The following is a 15,164-nucleotide window of genomic DNA, read 5'->3' as shown; positions in this document are numbered from 1 at the left end:
GCCCATAACCCAGAGGTCGATGGATCGAAACCATCCTCTGCTACATACGCTGTGATCGTATAGTGGTTAGTACTTCACGTTGTGGCCGTGACAACCCAGGTTCGAATCCTGGTCACAGCATACTTTTTCAATTTACTTTTCGTGTTGTATTAGGGCAGGGGTAACCAAACTTTTTTCTCTGAAGGCCGGATTGCTGCGAGATTAAAAGCTGAGGGCCGGATTGCTGCGAGATTAAAAGCTGCGGGCCGGATGCAAGTTGCGAAAAGATATAGGCTACAACTATTTAGAATCTCCATTAACTTGAATTGAGCACCATAAATAACAAAGTCAGCGGTGGAATAGCAAAGTTGTAATGAAAATTGAAAGGTTGCTTGAAAAGCTATCCCCTGCTGTGATACACTACAGGGCATAGCGCTCTTGAAACAATATGGAAAAATCATTAACAGGTTGCGTGTAGCTCAACAGCAACGTCAGTCCTTTACAAAAAGTTTGGTAGGCTAACTTTTTTCGTAGGCTAGTGCAGCTGTTATTTCCGCAGCACGTGGCGGGCCAGTAGTTTTTGAGTGGTAAAAGTTATTTTTAAGGCTTGACATTATTTTGTAATAGTTTTAGTGAATGGGCTGTGTTGCTTCAGATATCAGCTTGCATTGATGGCAGTAAAGAAGTCATCTTTTTGCAAGCAAATGGTAGAACTACAAAATGGCGTAAAAACATCTTGCAGGAGAACTGGGACGGCTGTTGCAGTTCTCCCCGATAGTAGTGCTAGTTCTCATCGTAGGCTTAGATCTTGAGAAAAGATACCGGAAAAAGTCTAACTCTGCAGTGTCGCACGTCTGCAAAAAAAGAAACACATCGCTTGTGATGAAAGCTCAAATGATGACAACGTTGTGATGATCATGGCGGATAGCAAAGATGACGAACTTGAGAAAAGTGAAGATGAATCTTTAGATCCAATTTATTTAGGAGGTGTGGATCTAAATGCCTTGCAAATGGGGTGATATGTTCTTGTAGAATTTAAAAATGGAGAAGGCTCCCAATCCTGTAGCTGTAAGTTATTATATGTGGCTCAAGTTGAGGAAACATCTAGTGAAGGTGAAGAGGTGATGGTTAACTTTTTAAGGAAAACTAGTAAATTCAACAACAAATTTGTTCATCCGCAAGTCCCTGACTCCCACCCTATTTCCAAACTTGATATTATTATATTTCTCCATTCTTCCAAAGTCATCTTCGAAAGGAACAAACTTCGTAGGCTAGCCTACCAAGGACAGCATAATATTTGCCGTCAAGTTTGGAGATCTTGATATTCGCTAAAAGATCAAAAAAAAATTTCACAAACATGTTTGAAACATTGCATTTCTGTAGTGTGCTGCTGACTGTTAACATCATTTTCGTTGTTTGAGTTTGTTATTATTGTAATAAAACCAAAAGGCAAGTTTCAACAGCAAGTTTGTGTGCATTCTTTGTAGCCTACTGCCCATTTCACCCCAAGGTGTCCCAGTTCTCCTAACAGTTTGTCCCAGACCCAGTTCTCCTGCACGTGTCCCATATATAACCTACCCATTTGACTCACTGCTTTCTAATTCAAACCATTCATTTTTCTTTAAACCTATGATTTCATGCAATCCAAGATTGATGAAGGGCATCAAACTCCACAAAATACAAGCGCTAGTAATAAAACCTCGGGAAGCAAAAAATCGTAATTTGCGTTTTTCTAAACCCTTAAAATTTTGTCCCACTTATCCCCAGTTTCCCCTACTCTTTTTTCTTAGGAAGACTAATATATGTAGGATAATGAAGGTTACCTTACCTTAGCTTTTAATAGTAGCCTAGGCTACCGTATTCTACTTTAGAAAGAAAACAGATGTTGGCCCGACCTTTCTACATAACTTGGCCAAATGAAATATTTCCTAAAATGACCAGGTGATAACTAAAATGTAATTTGTGAGTTATTTGTAGGCTACATTTTTTAAGAAAAACACGTGTATAAATACAGATGTTTGATAAGTAGCCCCAGGGACGGATCCAGCAAGCAGTTTTATTTTGGAGGCGAGGTGGTTTCAACAAAACGCAATGAAGGTTAGGACCACGTACATCCAACCTTGCAAAATCACCGTAAATACCGTTAACCTAAGTTATATTTCTGTGTTTTAAGAGGGGGGAGATCGCTCTCCCAACAATAACGTAACATCGATGGGCTCGGAATGATGAAAGATGACGTACAGCGACAGGCTGAATAAAGATGAGAAAATGATGTCATAGGATAATAACTGAAATAGGTACATGGATGAACTATGAGCTTGTCACATCGGTTCACATATCCATCTCAGATATAGATGTTTTTGGAATGGTTAGCTAATTAACAAGGAAGTATCATAAAAATGCATATTGAAGTTTCCGTGAAGCAAAAAGAGTCAGGAGGCCATTAAAATAGACCCTATAATCTTCTTATGTTATAACTCACTGAACAACGTGTATTGAGGGTGCGTTTAGTGGCGCACGCAGAATTTTGTCACTGGGAGAGGGGGCAATGATATATTTTGACAAAATAATTAAGAGTGCAATTTGACACCGAATGGCACCCAACTGACCACGCGCCACACCTAAATATCCACAGTGTGCGCATATAGACAGGTATCTAACTGTCTGCACTTAAGACGTGGACTCGTTTTATATATGAAATATGTACATTTTTACAATACTGATAAAAGCCCCAACCTTCGGTTGCCTACCCTGGTCTAATCAAAGCACTCTACCATCCATGGAAGTTCCTATTTCGACGAACCGTGGCTGTGGATAAGTGTCAGCAATCGCAAGTGCCCTTTCAGTGTCTTGTAAACAACTTTTAAAAACAGATGATTATATTTTTTTATAAAAAATATTCGCTCAAGAAATCAACACGGAGAGTAAACTGTTGAAACGATCTCCTGCGTTTGGAAAGTTTGTCTGGCAATAGAACCGCGTTAACACGAAACTTCAATGGTTTCATTAAATTGGAAGAACATTGGATTCGAGAAAGTGCATAAGATAACTCTATGAACGCATCGGAAACCTGCTTTGAGCGGCATACGCGTCAGGTAGGCACTTTAACATGCAGATATCCAATCCAGCACGAACCAATCAGAAGCTACGCTTTTCATGACGTCATCAAGATTGCGTTTGGGAAAAATAAAGGAAAAACGCAAATTCTAGCTAAATTAAATCATCGCTTTGCCATCGGTTGGCTTGGCGCATTGGGTTAGGGCGGTAGTGGTCATTACAATGACGTGGGTTTGATTCTCACCTCTGCTATAGCTCTTTTTTCTTCTGTAATTACCAAACAAAGTTCAAAGTATTTATTAATTCTCTGGCTGAATGCTGGAATGGTCACAATAGCAGATAACGTAACATCTCATTGGTTCGTGGTTAGATTGGATACGCGCGTGGGTTATTAGAAATCTGCTTGTTAAAGTGCCTACCTACGCGTCACGATGTGATCACGTGATCGAAAGTATTGTTTAACGTTCCACTGTTTTTTACCCGCTCAACTGAATTCCTCTTTGACGGAACATTAGAAAGCGAAAATCATAATAGCACTGGCGGCATTCAATACCACATGATTCACAAATTCCACCGGTAAACCGAGCCAACCACTCGACTATTCAAGCTGCATACTATCTTCTTCCACGTCTTAGCCTTTGGGTATCTTCGCATCTCCATTCCCTCTTCTTCCAGATGTCACGATCGAGACAATGGATGCCTGAACATCACTTGAACCCTCGTTCGATTCCCAGCTACACCCTGGTGCGTTTTTGTTGCAGTTTGGCCGCAGCCTTCTTCTTCATCAGTTGCATTTGCTTCGCGGCGTTGTCGTGTGCGGAGGCTGATTTAGCGATCGGTGAAGTAGTGGCTGATGCTTTTGGAAACGGGGACGATTTCGGGGACAAGCCGTCAGATGATTTATGTTTACTTGAATTATTGCTTCCGGGACTTAACCAAGCCCCTGACGACAACTGTAACTGCTTTGCACTGCCGCTACTTGCAGAAATTTTGCTCGACAAAGATTTGACTTTCTCCGTGGAAGACGACTTGCCACCTAGAGCTTCTGCAAAGGCGTCTGAGACAACATACTTGGATTGCGAATTTTTTACGTGGTTTTTTGAAAATTTAGATTTTTCTTTGGACCCACTCAAAGTTCTGTGAATTAAGGGTTCTTGCTTCGCTTCTGAAGTCTTTGGCGCAACGTTTTTGGGGGTAGAAGGAATCGGTTTACCGCTTAAAGCAGCCCAACCAGACAAGGATGTACCGGAATTGCTCGCAGTTGATATCGTTGGCTGAAAACAACAATAAAGAAGTTACAACAAACATATCTACTGAAGTAGCAATACATTACGCAAAAACATGCAATCACTCAGACTGTAACATTGGACATTTAATAACGGAAAACCTTAATGACAAGCCCTAAGAAAATAAATGGAATTTTGAGAAGCGCTTGGCGAAGGTAGCAATGCGAATGTTTGCAAAGTTAATACATTGTCGGCCTGCATACAGTGCATACGGTAGCCCAATGTTGAGAATCTTGGTTGGGCACTTAAAAGAGCTCCGGTGTTTCGCCTGGATTTCGGGCATCGGCACTCAAGACGATTGTACAGTTCAGTAAAACAAAACATGGCTTACATGGAGTTGTGTTATGTGCATGACGTTTTAACACGCATCGAAACAGAATACAGTGAAATTGCTCACGCTTGGACATTAAACCAACAACTATCTGAAAAGAGCACAGACCTTCATTTCGCTTCTTTTAAATGGAGTTATATGAACTTTATCTTCGATGTGTTTTTCACGGAACGGGTCCACGGAATTTCCTGAAATATAACGTGGAAAGGATTTAATCACGTAACGTGAAAACGTAACGTGTAACACGTAACGTGAAAATATAACACCACAGTGTCCCACAAGTGGCAGTGAAAAACCGGATGGCAATCGGTGAAAAGATGGTAACTGGTGATGGTCAGATTTAGATTCAATTCAAATGGCAAGCGAGTGTCTTCATTGCACGTGGGTATGGTAGCCACAAGTCACTATTGCAGCTACATTGCAATACTAAATACACCGCATTGGGGTAGCGCGACAACTTTTTAGATGGTCACTTTTTCAGCAAACTTAAACATATAGCCTACCACTTGCATTTACAAAAAACAATGGAAATGACTCGGTTGAACTGCAGTACTGCACCAAGGGCTTTTTTGAATACAAGTAGAGTAGACTAAGTTTGCTGAAAAAAAATGGTCACGCTACGCTACTGATACACAGTAACTATGTAAATGCAGAAAAGTGAAAGTAAATCCAATGCTTTGTGCCGCTACTTCCAGCTGTACGGGTGGATTTGAAAGCAAAACACCACGTTTTCATGTTGTTTTCACTCTGTTCCCTAGGCTGACTTGTTGGTAGCCTACCACGCAAATGTAAAATAAATTAATTGAAGATTTGTCTAGCGTGTTCAGTACTTAAGCTACAACACTTTGGTGCGAAAACAATGAAATTTGAAAAAAAATAAAAATAAAGCTGTACTTTTGTTTGATGATGGAATCCTTGATGATAATGACCCTCAACCCCAAACCTCGGACAGAGAAAGCTTTTTTGAGAGCTTAATCTTGGCAGTTTCGTATACTTGCAGAGGCTTATAACCACAGACGCAGGCCGGTCAACGAGATTGACAGAGTGAAGTTACCGCTTGTTGAAGTGCAGTCCTTGAACTACGTTGCAAAAGCGCACACCAAGAAAGCCGAACCAGCTCCTTTGATATTCTAGTTTCTTAGTTCGCAAAGTTAGGCGCTTAACTAACTGAGCTACCCGGAAAATACTTAGTCTTAATGGTTTGTGATAGAGTCGAGCATATACTAATATACTTATTAGGATTATAAGGTTTAAGTATAGAGTCCAAACATTTTTGCTAGTCGGTATTCAGCTGTACCAATCATTGACACAACTGGCCTAATAGGGTTTTCATATTTATGGTACACCACACCAGCACACCTGAATACCGATGAGCAAAATTTTTGGACTCTATAATTGAACCTTACATTGCTAATAAGTATATTCTCGACTCTACCAACAAATTCTTAGAAAATGTAAATAACTTCCCTTGCCACACAAAAAAATAATGGTTTGTGAGGTATTTAAAACTGTTTCTTAGCCGAATATAAATGAGAACATTTCCTTTAACGTTTGTTTGCAAATGATGTACCTAATGTAGTAGAAGAGTGAGGAAAATGGAGTAGGGTTTGTTTTTCTTGCTTCTTCAGATGTTGTTTGCATTTGGCGCAGTACCAGATGCAACGAGGATCGTTGACTTCTTTGTCGCTGATGGAAGGTTGATGGCAATCCTGAAATAAAATGTTCATGTACTACATTGTACTAGTGAGAACATAAATGAGCAAACTATAGAAATTGAACTCGCAAACTTTGCCACTGCCTGGTGTACAGCAACTACTTTTAACCAGTTTTCACTGACACTGGTTTAACAGTTCATTAACAAATAAGAGAAACTTTCAGAAATGTTGTAAGTGTCCAGTCCTGGTTAAGCATTTTGTATGTGCTAAGATGCATTCCCTTTTATCAAATGTATGTTACAATTCACTGACGGAAGAGATATTGTAATGCAGTAAAAGACAAATTCAATTCAGTGAAAGCTTTAGTCTTATTAACTGTCAATCGGTTGAGAAAACTGACCTGGTGATAAAGGTTGTGGCATTCTTGGCATTCGACAAGCTGGTTTCCTAATCCAACGGACATATCCCTAAAGAATATTCCAGAAACGTTAGTTTACCTATTTCTGTTAAAGTTTACCAGGCAAGGGGTTAATTGTATGTCTCTGGAACACTAACTAAAACCCAGACCCCCAGTTGCACTTGCTTGTAATATTAAAAGAGGATTTAATGATAAAATCACACATTCTTCTAACTGCCAAGTATTATGCTCTTATGCTGTAACAACAGACATTAGTCGTTTTTATTGCTGAAGATGCTTAAATTGCTGAAGATGAGTGAAGTTTTTAAACTGAATACTCTAGCTTAAACACATACTTGCAAGTGGCACAAGCTAAGCCAGCCATCTCCAGCTCAAAGTCATCTGCCACAGTTGAGCTCAAGGGAGACTTCCTGAATGTTCCATTGCTTGATGTCATTATGTCTGGAACTGGGGAGCTACTGTGCTTGGAGGGAAGACGCACACTGGACGCCAAAGTTGAGTTGCTTTTAAGACTTGAAAAGTTTTCAGCATGAGTTTTCTTTGCGCTCTCTTGAAGAATATCATCATTATCTCGTTGGATCTACATGCAAGGTTAAAACAAAATTGATGAATTAACTAATTTAGGAAACGTATTGAAATTACTTTAAAAACTTAGGATTTGTATGAAAAATGGGTTCATTGGTGCAGCAATTCTAAACATTTAGGTACCGTAATACACGTTTCCAATCCAAACAATAAATGAAAAACTTTCTTGTATGTACACAGAAAGAACACCATTTTCCTCGATATTTTATATATTTTTAAAATAAACACTTCTTTGCACTAATCATATCTTGTAAAAATTCTTCACTGGACTTTTCAGATACCAATTGTTTGCATGAGTAATCTGCAAAGCAGCAAACTCTTCAAAACTCAATATTTGAAATTAATTTCTGAAGCATCCATAGATCATAGAAGAATCTCTTTGCAGGGCATTAAAGCAACCAAATGATACATGAATTCAAGCACTTTGACTAGACTATCTATTTTGAAAACAGAACAAACTACATTTAAAACTCTACTTATTTAAAGGGATATAATATTATATGTGTTACAAAATCTAGCAGCTATCGCAATTTTATAAATCAATGACTTTTGCATTTAACACAACATTGATTGTTTATTGATCTTACAAATAAAACCCAAGACACCAAATAGAACTCAACTTTACATATTTTGCAACTTAGAAAATATTTTCACAACAAAGGTCATATATAGATGCCAGCTATTAAACTATTTTCAGTTGACTGATACTATGCAGTCAATTTTACAGCTACATTTGGATTTTGAAAAACATCGCACTTTTTCTGGATTAGTAGGAAAAGCTCCAACCTTCTCATGGGACCGTTTCATTGATGGGTTGTTTTCTTTCTTTCGATCAATGTTGATCCCGGACACTTTAATTGATTTATGTAACAATTTTCCACTTTTTCCAGAAATTTCTTTCGAATTCTGCCACCTTGGTGAAAAAACATCAAAATAAGTTTTAAACCAATTATAAAGATTCCATTCTATCAAAAATGATTCTTCTGTGAAATATCAACACTAATCAAGGATAGTTTGTAAAGTTAGCTTGATTGGGCATCACTGCATTTATATTGGTTGAATAACACTTTGGTGTAAACCAGGCATGTGCAACCTTATTACTAGCGGGCCAAATAGATACAAAATTTTGAATGAATGTGAAACAATAAGATATAACTTGCGATGGCTAGTATGCAGTATTAGCCTATGCTGAGTGCTTTGCAAGAGCTTGCACTGCAGGTGTAACAAGCTTCATTGCATGCAAATGGCTTTTACTTCAATTAAAAAATCTGCTGCATTGTCAAAAAGGGAAAAATTAGATGAGTTATTTTGAAAAGTTCTGGTGGAGGAATCAACCCCTTTTACCGGTCTTCTGGCAAGATATTTGATGCCTTGTTAAGCGACATACATAAAAATGAGCTTTCTTTATTGAAACTTTACAGATTTTAATCCTTGGTACAAAAAAACACATACCTTGTCGTGTTTTCGATAGCATCATCAAGCATCATCTTTAACTTTTCAGCTGAATCCAAACTACTTGAACGAAAGTATTCAAGAGCTTTCAAAAGGTTTGGATCAAGTTCGGTGGCAGTAGTCATTTCTTTACACTTTGTACACTGTTCTATCCCATTAAAACTACAAAACTTGCTCTGAAAAAATGAAGTTTCATATAAAAATCTGATAGATAAATCGAAACTTTTAAAATATGCCTTCAGCCTGGCAAAGTTACGCTTCGTGTCACTACTCCATGCACATCTTAATGTGTTTTTAAAATAACAATTGTATCACACATTACACAACCAAATTTTACTTGTATTTGCATATCAAAGCAAGATATTGCTAGCTGTATTTAAAGACAAGAAAGTGTGCTACAAAAATAGCCTTCCATATACAATATCTGAATGAGAGACATTTCACATGCAAATGGCCTAAAGGTAGGCTAAAAAAGTGATTTTAATGTGCCTCCTACTGATGAACTTATAAATTTATATATTTTCAAACATGGAAAGGGGGTTATAAACACGTTTAAAATACAGTTGACAAGAGACATAAGTTATCACATTTCATGTGTATAAAAGCCTGCACATGCTTTCAACTGCATAGTGCATACCATAAAAAATGACACTTTCAACCAGAGCTGGTTGCCCTCACTCAGTAACCTTATGCCTCTTGCACAGTATACTATAAATATATAATAAGATCTATGACAATATGGCTCTATACTGCCATTCATTAGCCTACAAAAGATAAAGCTCAACACTATTTAACTTAAAGGGGTTACACAGTGAAAAAACATTTTGATCAAAACACCATACTAATTTTAACAGATGCCAGCAAAATCGTCTAACAGTTTCTTTCCAGAAAAAGAGTTGCCAGATCAACATTTCTGAAAGGAACAAAGGCCATTTGAAAACTCTATTGCCTGACTAACCTTACATCTGCTAGTCCACTTGGATAAAACATTTTTAACAACATGTTAAAAATATTAAAAAAAAACAAGTTTATAAAAAAGATAAGTTTGTTAAGCGAAAATGATCAATATTTAATTATTTACACAGCAAACTTTAAAAATGACCAAAGAACGAATTTATACTTTTAAACTTTGCTGATTCTAGATTGTATGTTTCAGAAAGTTGTCCAGAAAAAAGGTTAACTTGGCACTGAATAGATAAGGAAATAATAAAAACTATAGCGTTGTCAGATAAGGAATTCTGCCCTAATTTAAGAAAAGTTTAAAGCTGTTGAAAACAAAAACTTGCATTTTGGAAATTGTTTTTCGTCCTGGGCAAAGATCAAAACCCCAACCTTATTTCTAACTCTAACCCTTACCTTAACCATTTATAACTTTAATCCTAACTCTGGCAAAACCTGATAGTAACCATGGCAACAAGTGGGTAGGCTACTGGGTAAAATATCCACTTCGTAAAAACTAAAATTGCTGATGGAAATTTTTATAAAGTTTTTATTTTTTAGCTTGATAGAAATTTTCGGTATTGCTGGGATTAAATATGGCTTCTAGATTAATGTGGTATCAACACTTACAACCCATTTGTGTTTGACAAAATTGATGAATTCGTCATCTAAAGATATGACTACTACATTGCATATTTTTTAAGGCAAGTCAAATGCCACACATCAAAGATTACCGTTTAGTGATATATTTTGAACGAAGTCCAGTTACTCAAATTGGCGATTACAAAGCTAAAACAGTGTCTGATCAAAGTCACCCCGGTTGACGGGTAACTTACAGAGAACTATCTCTGTTCTCATCAAAACACAAATGCTAAGCTCAGCTTTTTCCAATATTTCCAAAGTGATTTTTTCCCACTGTTTGCCATGATCAAAACGCATTGTTTTGTGGCAGGCATTGTCAGGATTAGGACTAAGGTTAAGATCGGAGAACGAGTAATGGTTGGTAATATACAGACTTTTGTTCTTCACCTTTTGTTCAAACCGTTCACCTTTGGTTCAACAGTCTCCCTGTCAACGCTGATAGACTTATGCTTTGTTGTTTTTGTTGTTTTGTTTGAATTAAATTTTCTTAAGGGCTGAATCCATTATCTGGCAACACTAATATGACAATAGCCACAGCCAATATTTTATCTCACAAATAAAGACAATGACCTTTTCAGCAAGTATTGCTTGAGTGAAACTTTAAAGTTATGAAACTGGACACAGGCCTATATAAAGGTACCATATTTATTAACTTAAAGTGCTTGGTAAATATTAATTTTAGCTGTACTGCACTTTTAGGCTAGCCTATTCATGTTGACGACAGTAACAAAAGCAGTAGATTAGCTCTTGCATTTATAATTTGTTTAGTTTTGGCAGTGGCTATTTGACCGGCGCCGGTCTTTGAATCTGAAACACTATTTGACCGTCGTTATACAGTCACTTTTTTTCTTTTCTCTTTTAAAGCAAAAGAAGAGAAGCGCGTATATAAGTTCTAAATTCGACAGTTTCATTCAACTCGATCCCTGGCACGTGCGATACTTCACTGGCTCCTATTGTAGAGGGAATGTGTTCGATACTACCCGGAAACGTTCTTTTTCTTTTTTAACTAAATTTTGACCAAAAGTGCATTTTTGCAGTCAATTTTTAATTTGATTTGCATTACATTTACACACCATTACCATCTTTTTAAAAGAAGCATTGTATATAACTAACTTGTTGAGAGCAAAAATGTAATGCTTCGTTCGGCAAACACGGTCACATCAATCAATCAATCATTTTATTTTTTGTCATTAACGCATCCGGTACGAAAAAGATACTAACAAAAATTGATATAGACCTACCAGCACGTTAATGAATGGGAAAAGGTGGCAAAACCTTGAAAGGTTTAAAACGTGCCTGAATGAAAAATTATGTAGTAGGCTTAGGCTATATATCAGTAGTTAGCACAGCCACAAATGGAAAATTACCCAGAGAAATTCTCAAATTCCAGCAAATTCAAAAAACTCCAACTTTATTACTCACATTTGAAAAGACATAAAAAATTGGGCTGTAGGCAACTCAAATTAAAAATTGACTACAAAAATGCACTTCGGGTCAAAATTTAGTTAAAAAAAAAAGAAAAAGAACGCTTCTGGGTAGTATTGAACTCATTCCCTCTACAATAGGAGCCGACAAAGTATCACACGCGCCACGAATCGAGTTAAATGAAATTGTCAAATTTAGAACTTATATACGCGCTTCTCGTCTTTTGCTTTGAAAGAGAAAAAGAAAAAAGTGACTGTATAATGACATAATGACAGTCAAGTTTCAGATTCAAAGACTGGCGCCGGTCAAATAGCCACTGCCTTTAGTTTTTGCAATGAAATACTTGATTATATGTCATTCTTTCTTATTTTAACTTCAGTTTGTTATTTCTGTATTTAAACTGGAAAAAATACAATATTTTTAAAACTTTGTTGGCTGCACTAGTAGTTTTGGGCATTGACACAATTTATGCTAGCTTGTTGTAGCAATTTAAACTAAAAAGATTCAGATGGAATTAAATAATCTCTTTGCTAAAGGTAGCCTACCTTATATGAGATGTGCACACTATATGACTTTACTACTACCAGCAGACTAATGTTAATGCTATGTAAAGCATATAAACTGTTTGATAAGATTGAAACTTGGCTGTGGCTATATTTACACTATATAGTGTAATAATAGCCTCAATAGTGTTGCCAGATAAAGATGTTTGCCCTAATTTGAGTAAATTTTTAAGTTGTTGAAAACAAAAACTTATATTTTGGAACAAATTCTTCCTCCTAGGCAAAGACCAAAACCCTAATCTTATTCCTAACTCTAACTCTTCCCAACTTTAATCCTAACTCTGGCAACACCTGATTGTAAACATGGCATTGAGTGTGGAAAAATAGCCACTTCCTTGAAACTTACGCAGAACAAGACTAACCAGCTTTATCATATACTTTCATAATAATTAATGACTTGAATGTTGTTACATACAGTATGTTTAAGATACCATTAACGACACGATGTGCAAAAATAAACTTATGGTAGGTAACATGCATTATTACCCACTCTAGTAAATAACGTTTTCATCTTGTCTTACATGTTTTCACATAAAAAGAGTGGTACGGTAAGATATTTTATTTTGCAGATTTTTTATGATTGTGCTGCCATACTGCCTTAAAAAGCTTGATCAAAACCTGAACCAGTCACTTATGGTGCTTAATCCTCATTTCCTTGTAATTAAAATGAAACATTCAAATCGTTTAGTCCTTGCTTTTTCAAGTAGAAAACATTATTAGGCATAAAAATCTCATAATATCTCTACAATAAATCAGAATACGCTTCAAGGTATGACTAATGCAAAAGCAATATCTAGAAAGATTGTTTGTAATGTACGGTATCCCCCAGAGATTAAATGCAGAAATTGTGGTCTATTTAAAGACTTTTAAAAGCAAAATGAACTGGTCAAGCAGAAAGAACCAGTGAAATAAAGAAAAAATTTTACCAATACATTCAGTTCTACAATAACAACACTGCAGCAGATCCAACCTAACTGCCTGTACCTTCTGCCTCGCCAGCCTGCCCTTCTTAGAAAGAAACGACCAGCATAAGAACAACAAGAAAAAGAAAATCCGCGGTGGTTTTGGTTACTTTATGGTGTTGAAATGGGGATTCCCCTATTCCTTTCTTCTTATCAGCATTGGCGAGAAGGGAAAGAAAGACCAAAGAGACTAATCCACACTCCGCAGCGTTGCTGCTTTCAGCAGAAAGAGAGCCAACTTCACAATAAAGCTGCGAAAAAAGGGACTCTTCTTTTGGAAGAGAACAATTATTACAAATCCCACTGAAGTGTGAAGTGACAACAGAGTTGCCAGGTACATATAAAATTCACAAATAAAGCGCATGAAAATCAACAAGCTTTTTTAAAAAAGTGTCAAGGATAAGTGTATTTAAAAGATCTGGATTTAACAATTCAAATTGTATCTTTCTATGCTTCGTTCCTGCTAGGAAGAAATTAATTTGAATAGAAACGAGGTATTATGTTACTTTTTGAGCTACCCTTGAAAAACGTTTTAGCAAAAAATAATCATTTTTTGAACCACCAATTTTATACCTGCTGTAGGCTGTAACTTTAATTTTTTCATTATTCCAAGATAGAAGAATTTCATATTTAGGTTTATGCTTGGAGAATGGAGATTGATGGTTTAAAATAAATCATGTGGACGGAATGACTAAAAAACAATCTCGATGTTCGCCCATGCTAGCATAGAAAAATGTCATAAATTGTTTTACCAAAACCCTTGACAACAGTAGCCTGCGATACCAGTAGGTTTTCAACTGACGTCTTCTGAGTGTTGTGTAGGCGTTCTGCAATGAGTGAAGTCTGCTGCTTTTTCAACCTTATCCAAAATGTTTTTTGATGCTAGAAAAAAGAAATAGCCTAGCTCGGAAAAAAGCACAAAAAACTTGCAATATTCATTTTGTGGGTTAATTGTTGCGTTGTAAATATTAAATATATTATTTTGTTTCATTAAATGTAAATTTTGCATTCCATAGATAACTTGCTGATCACCATTTTTGTATTTGTCTCATTGTTGTTTCTGATAAGCAGATGGTATAAACTATTGCAATGCAGTTCGAATTTACATCAAAAGATTAACTTAAAAGAGAGATAGAGAGAAAGTGAGAAACCTTTTATTTCGTTTGCTGCTAGAATGGTATACGGTACAAATATAAAAAAGCGATTAAAATAGCAGCATGACAATCTAGATTCCACAACAGACAGGAAGCAGCGAAGGACTATAGGCTACTAGTCATCGAGTCAGCTGCTTATCGTGCTTTTCATGTGACAAATGTCAAGCATCGGCATTACGTTGAAACAAGATGGGCTTAACTTACGTAAAAATGAAAACAAAAAGTTGTTTTCTGCTGCGACTTTCAAGTGAATTTTTGTGGTTTTATTCAAACATCACAAAATATCATGCCCTACAAAAGTAGTAGGCTATGAAAAAAAAGAAGAAGAAAAAAAAACACCGATGCAAAAAAAAACAACTGTTAACTGATAGCATAAAAGACGAAACAAAAGCACTAAAAGTACTGAAAAACAAATTCATTCATTTAATTGGTGTCAGTTGGAAAGCAGATAACTGAAATTCCATTTATAGGTCTTGTTGAGTTAACAAGTTTTTTCCCTTTTGAAAAATTATTTATCACAACTTCCCCTAGTTGTCGCCATTGTTCTATTAAAACGTTTATATTCCGCAGTAACCGCTGTATTTAAGTGGTTTTGGAATTCTTACGAAAGATGTTTTTTTTGGTTTGCGGACCACTCGGAATGCGACAACTCAGCAAGTGCCTCAACTCGGTAATTACACTTCAGCTACTGCCAAGTCAGCAAATGAGATTTACGT

The 15,164-nt window shown here is 36.5% G+C and overlaps 1 protein-coding gene and 1 non-coding gene across 2 annotated transcripts; one reads left to right on the top strand and one right to left on the bottom strand.

The window, feature by feature from the left end:
• Window positions 1-48: 48 nt before the first annotated feature.
• On the top strand, window positions 49-120 carry Trnah-gug (transfer RNA histidin (anticodon GUG)). Its single transcript has one exon. It is a non-coding gene; the product is annotated as a tRNA-His (tRNA).
• A 2,727-nt stretch (window positions 121-2,847) lies between these two features.
• LOC145783351 (integrator complex subunit 12-like) lies at window positions 2,848-8,931 on the bottom strand. The gene is made up of 7 exons (XM_082595201.1): window positions 8,764-8,931; window positions 8,098-8,224; window positions 7,062-7,306; window positions 6,709-6,775; window positions 6,224-6,362; window positions 4,762-4,841; window positions 2,848-4,310 (listed from the first exon to the last, which is right to left on the bottom strand). The coding sequence occupies exons 1-7, from the start codon at window positions 8,886-8,888 to the stop codon at window positions 3,771-3,773; spliced, it is 1,323 nt and encodes a 440-aa protein (XP_082451327.1). The 5' UTR covers window positions 8,889-8,931; the 3' UTR covers window positions 2,848-3,770.
• Between the last annotated feature and the right edge of the window lie 6,233 nt (window positions 8,932-15,164).

This window comes from Aplidium turbinatum, chromosome 14 (genome assembly GCF_918807975.1).
Source record: "Aplidium turbinatum chromosome 14, kaAplTurb1.1, whole genome shotgun sequence".
Lineage (NCBI taxonomy): Eukaryota > Metazoa > Chordata > Ascidiacea > Aplousobranchia > Polyclinidae > Aplidium > Aplidium turbinatum.
This window is presented reverse-complemented; position numbering and strand designations above follow the sequence as displayed.

Coding starts and splice junctions, on each gene's coding strand:
- LOC145783351 (XM_082595201.1), bottom strand. CDS start 8,888: ATGACTACTGCCACCGAACTTGATCCAAACCTTTTGAAAGCTCTTGAA. Junction 8,225..8,763: donor GCTATCGAAAACACGACAAG/GTATGTGTTTTT, acceptor TTTTTCACCAAG/GTGGCAGAATTCGAAAGAAA. Junction 4,842..6,223: donor TCACTCTTCTACTACATTAG/GTACATCATTTG, acceptor GTTATATTTCAG/GAAATTCCGTGGACCCGTTC.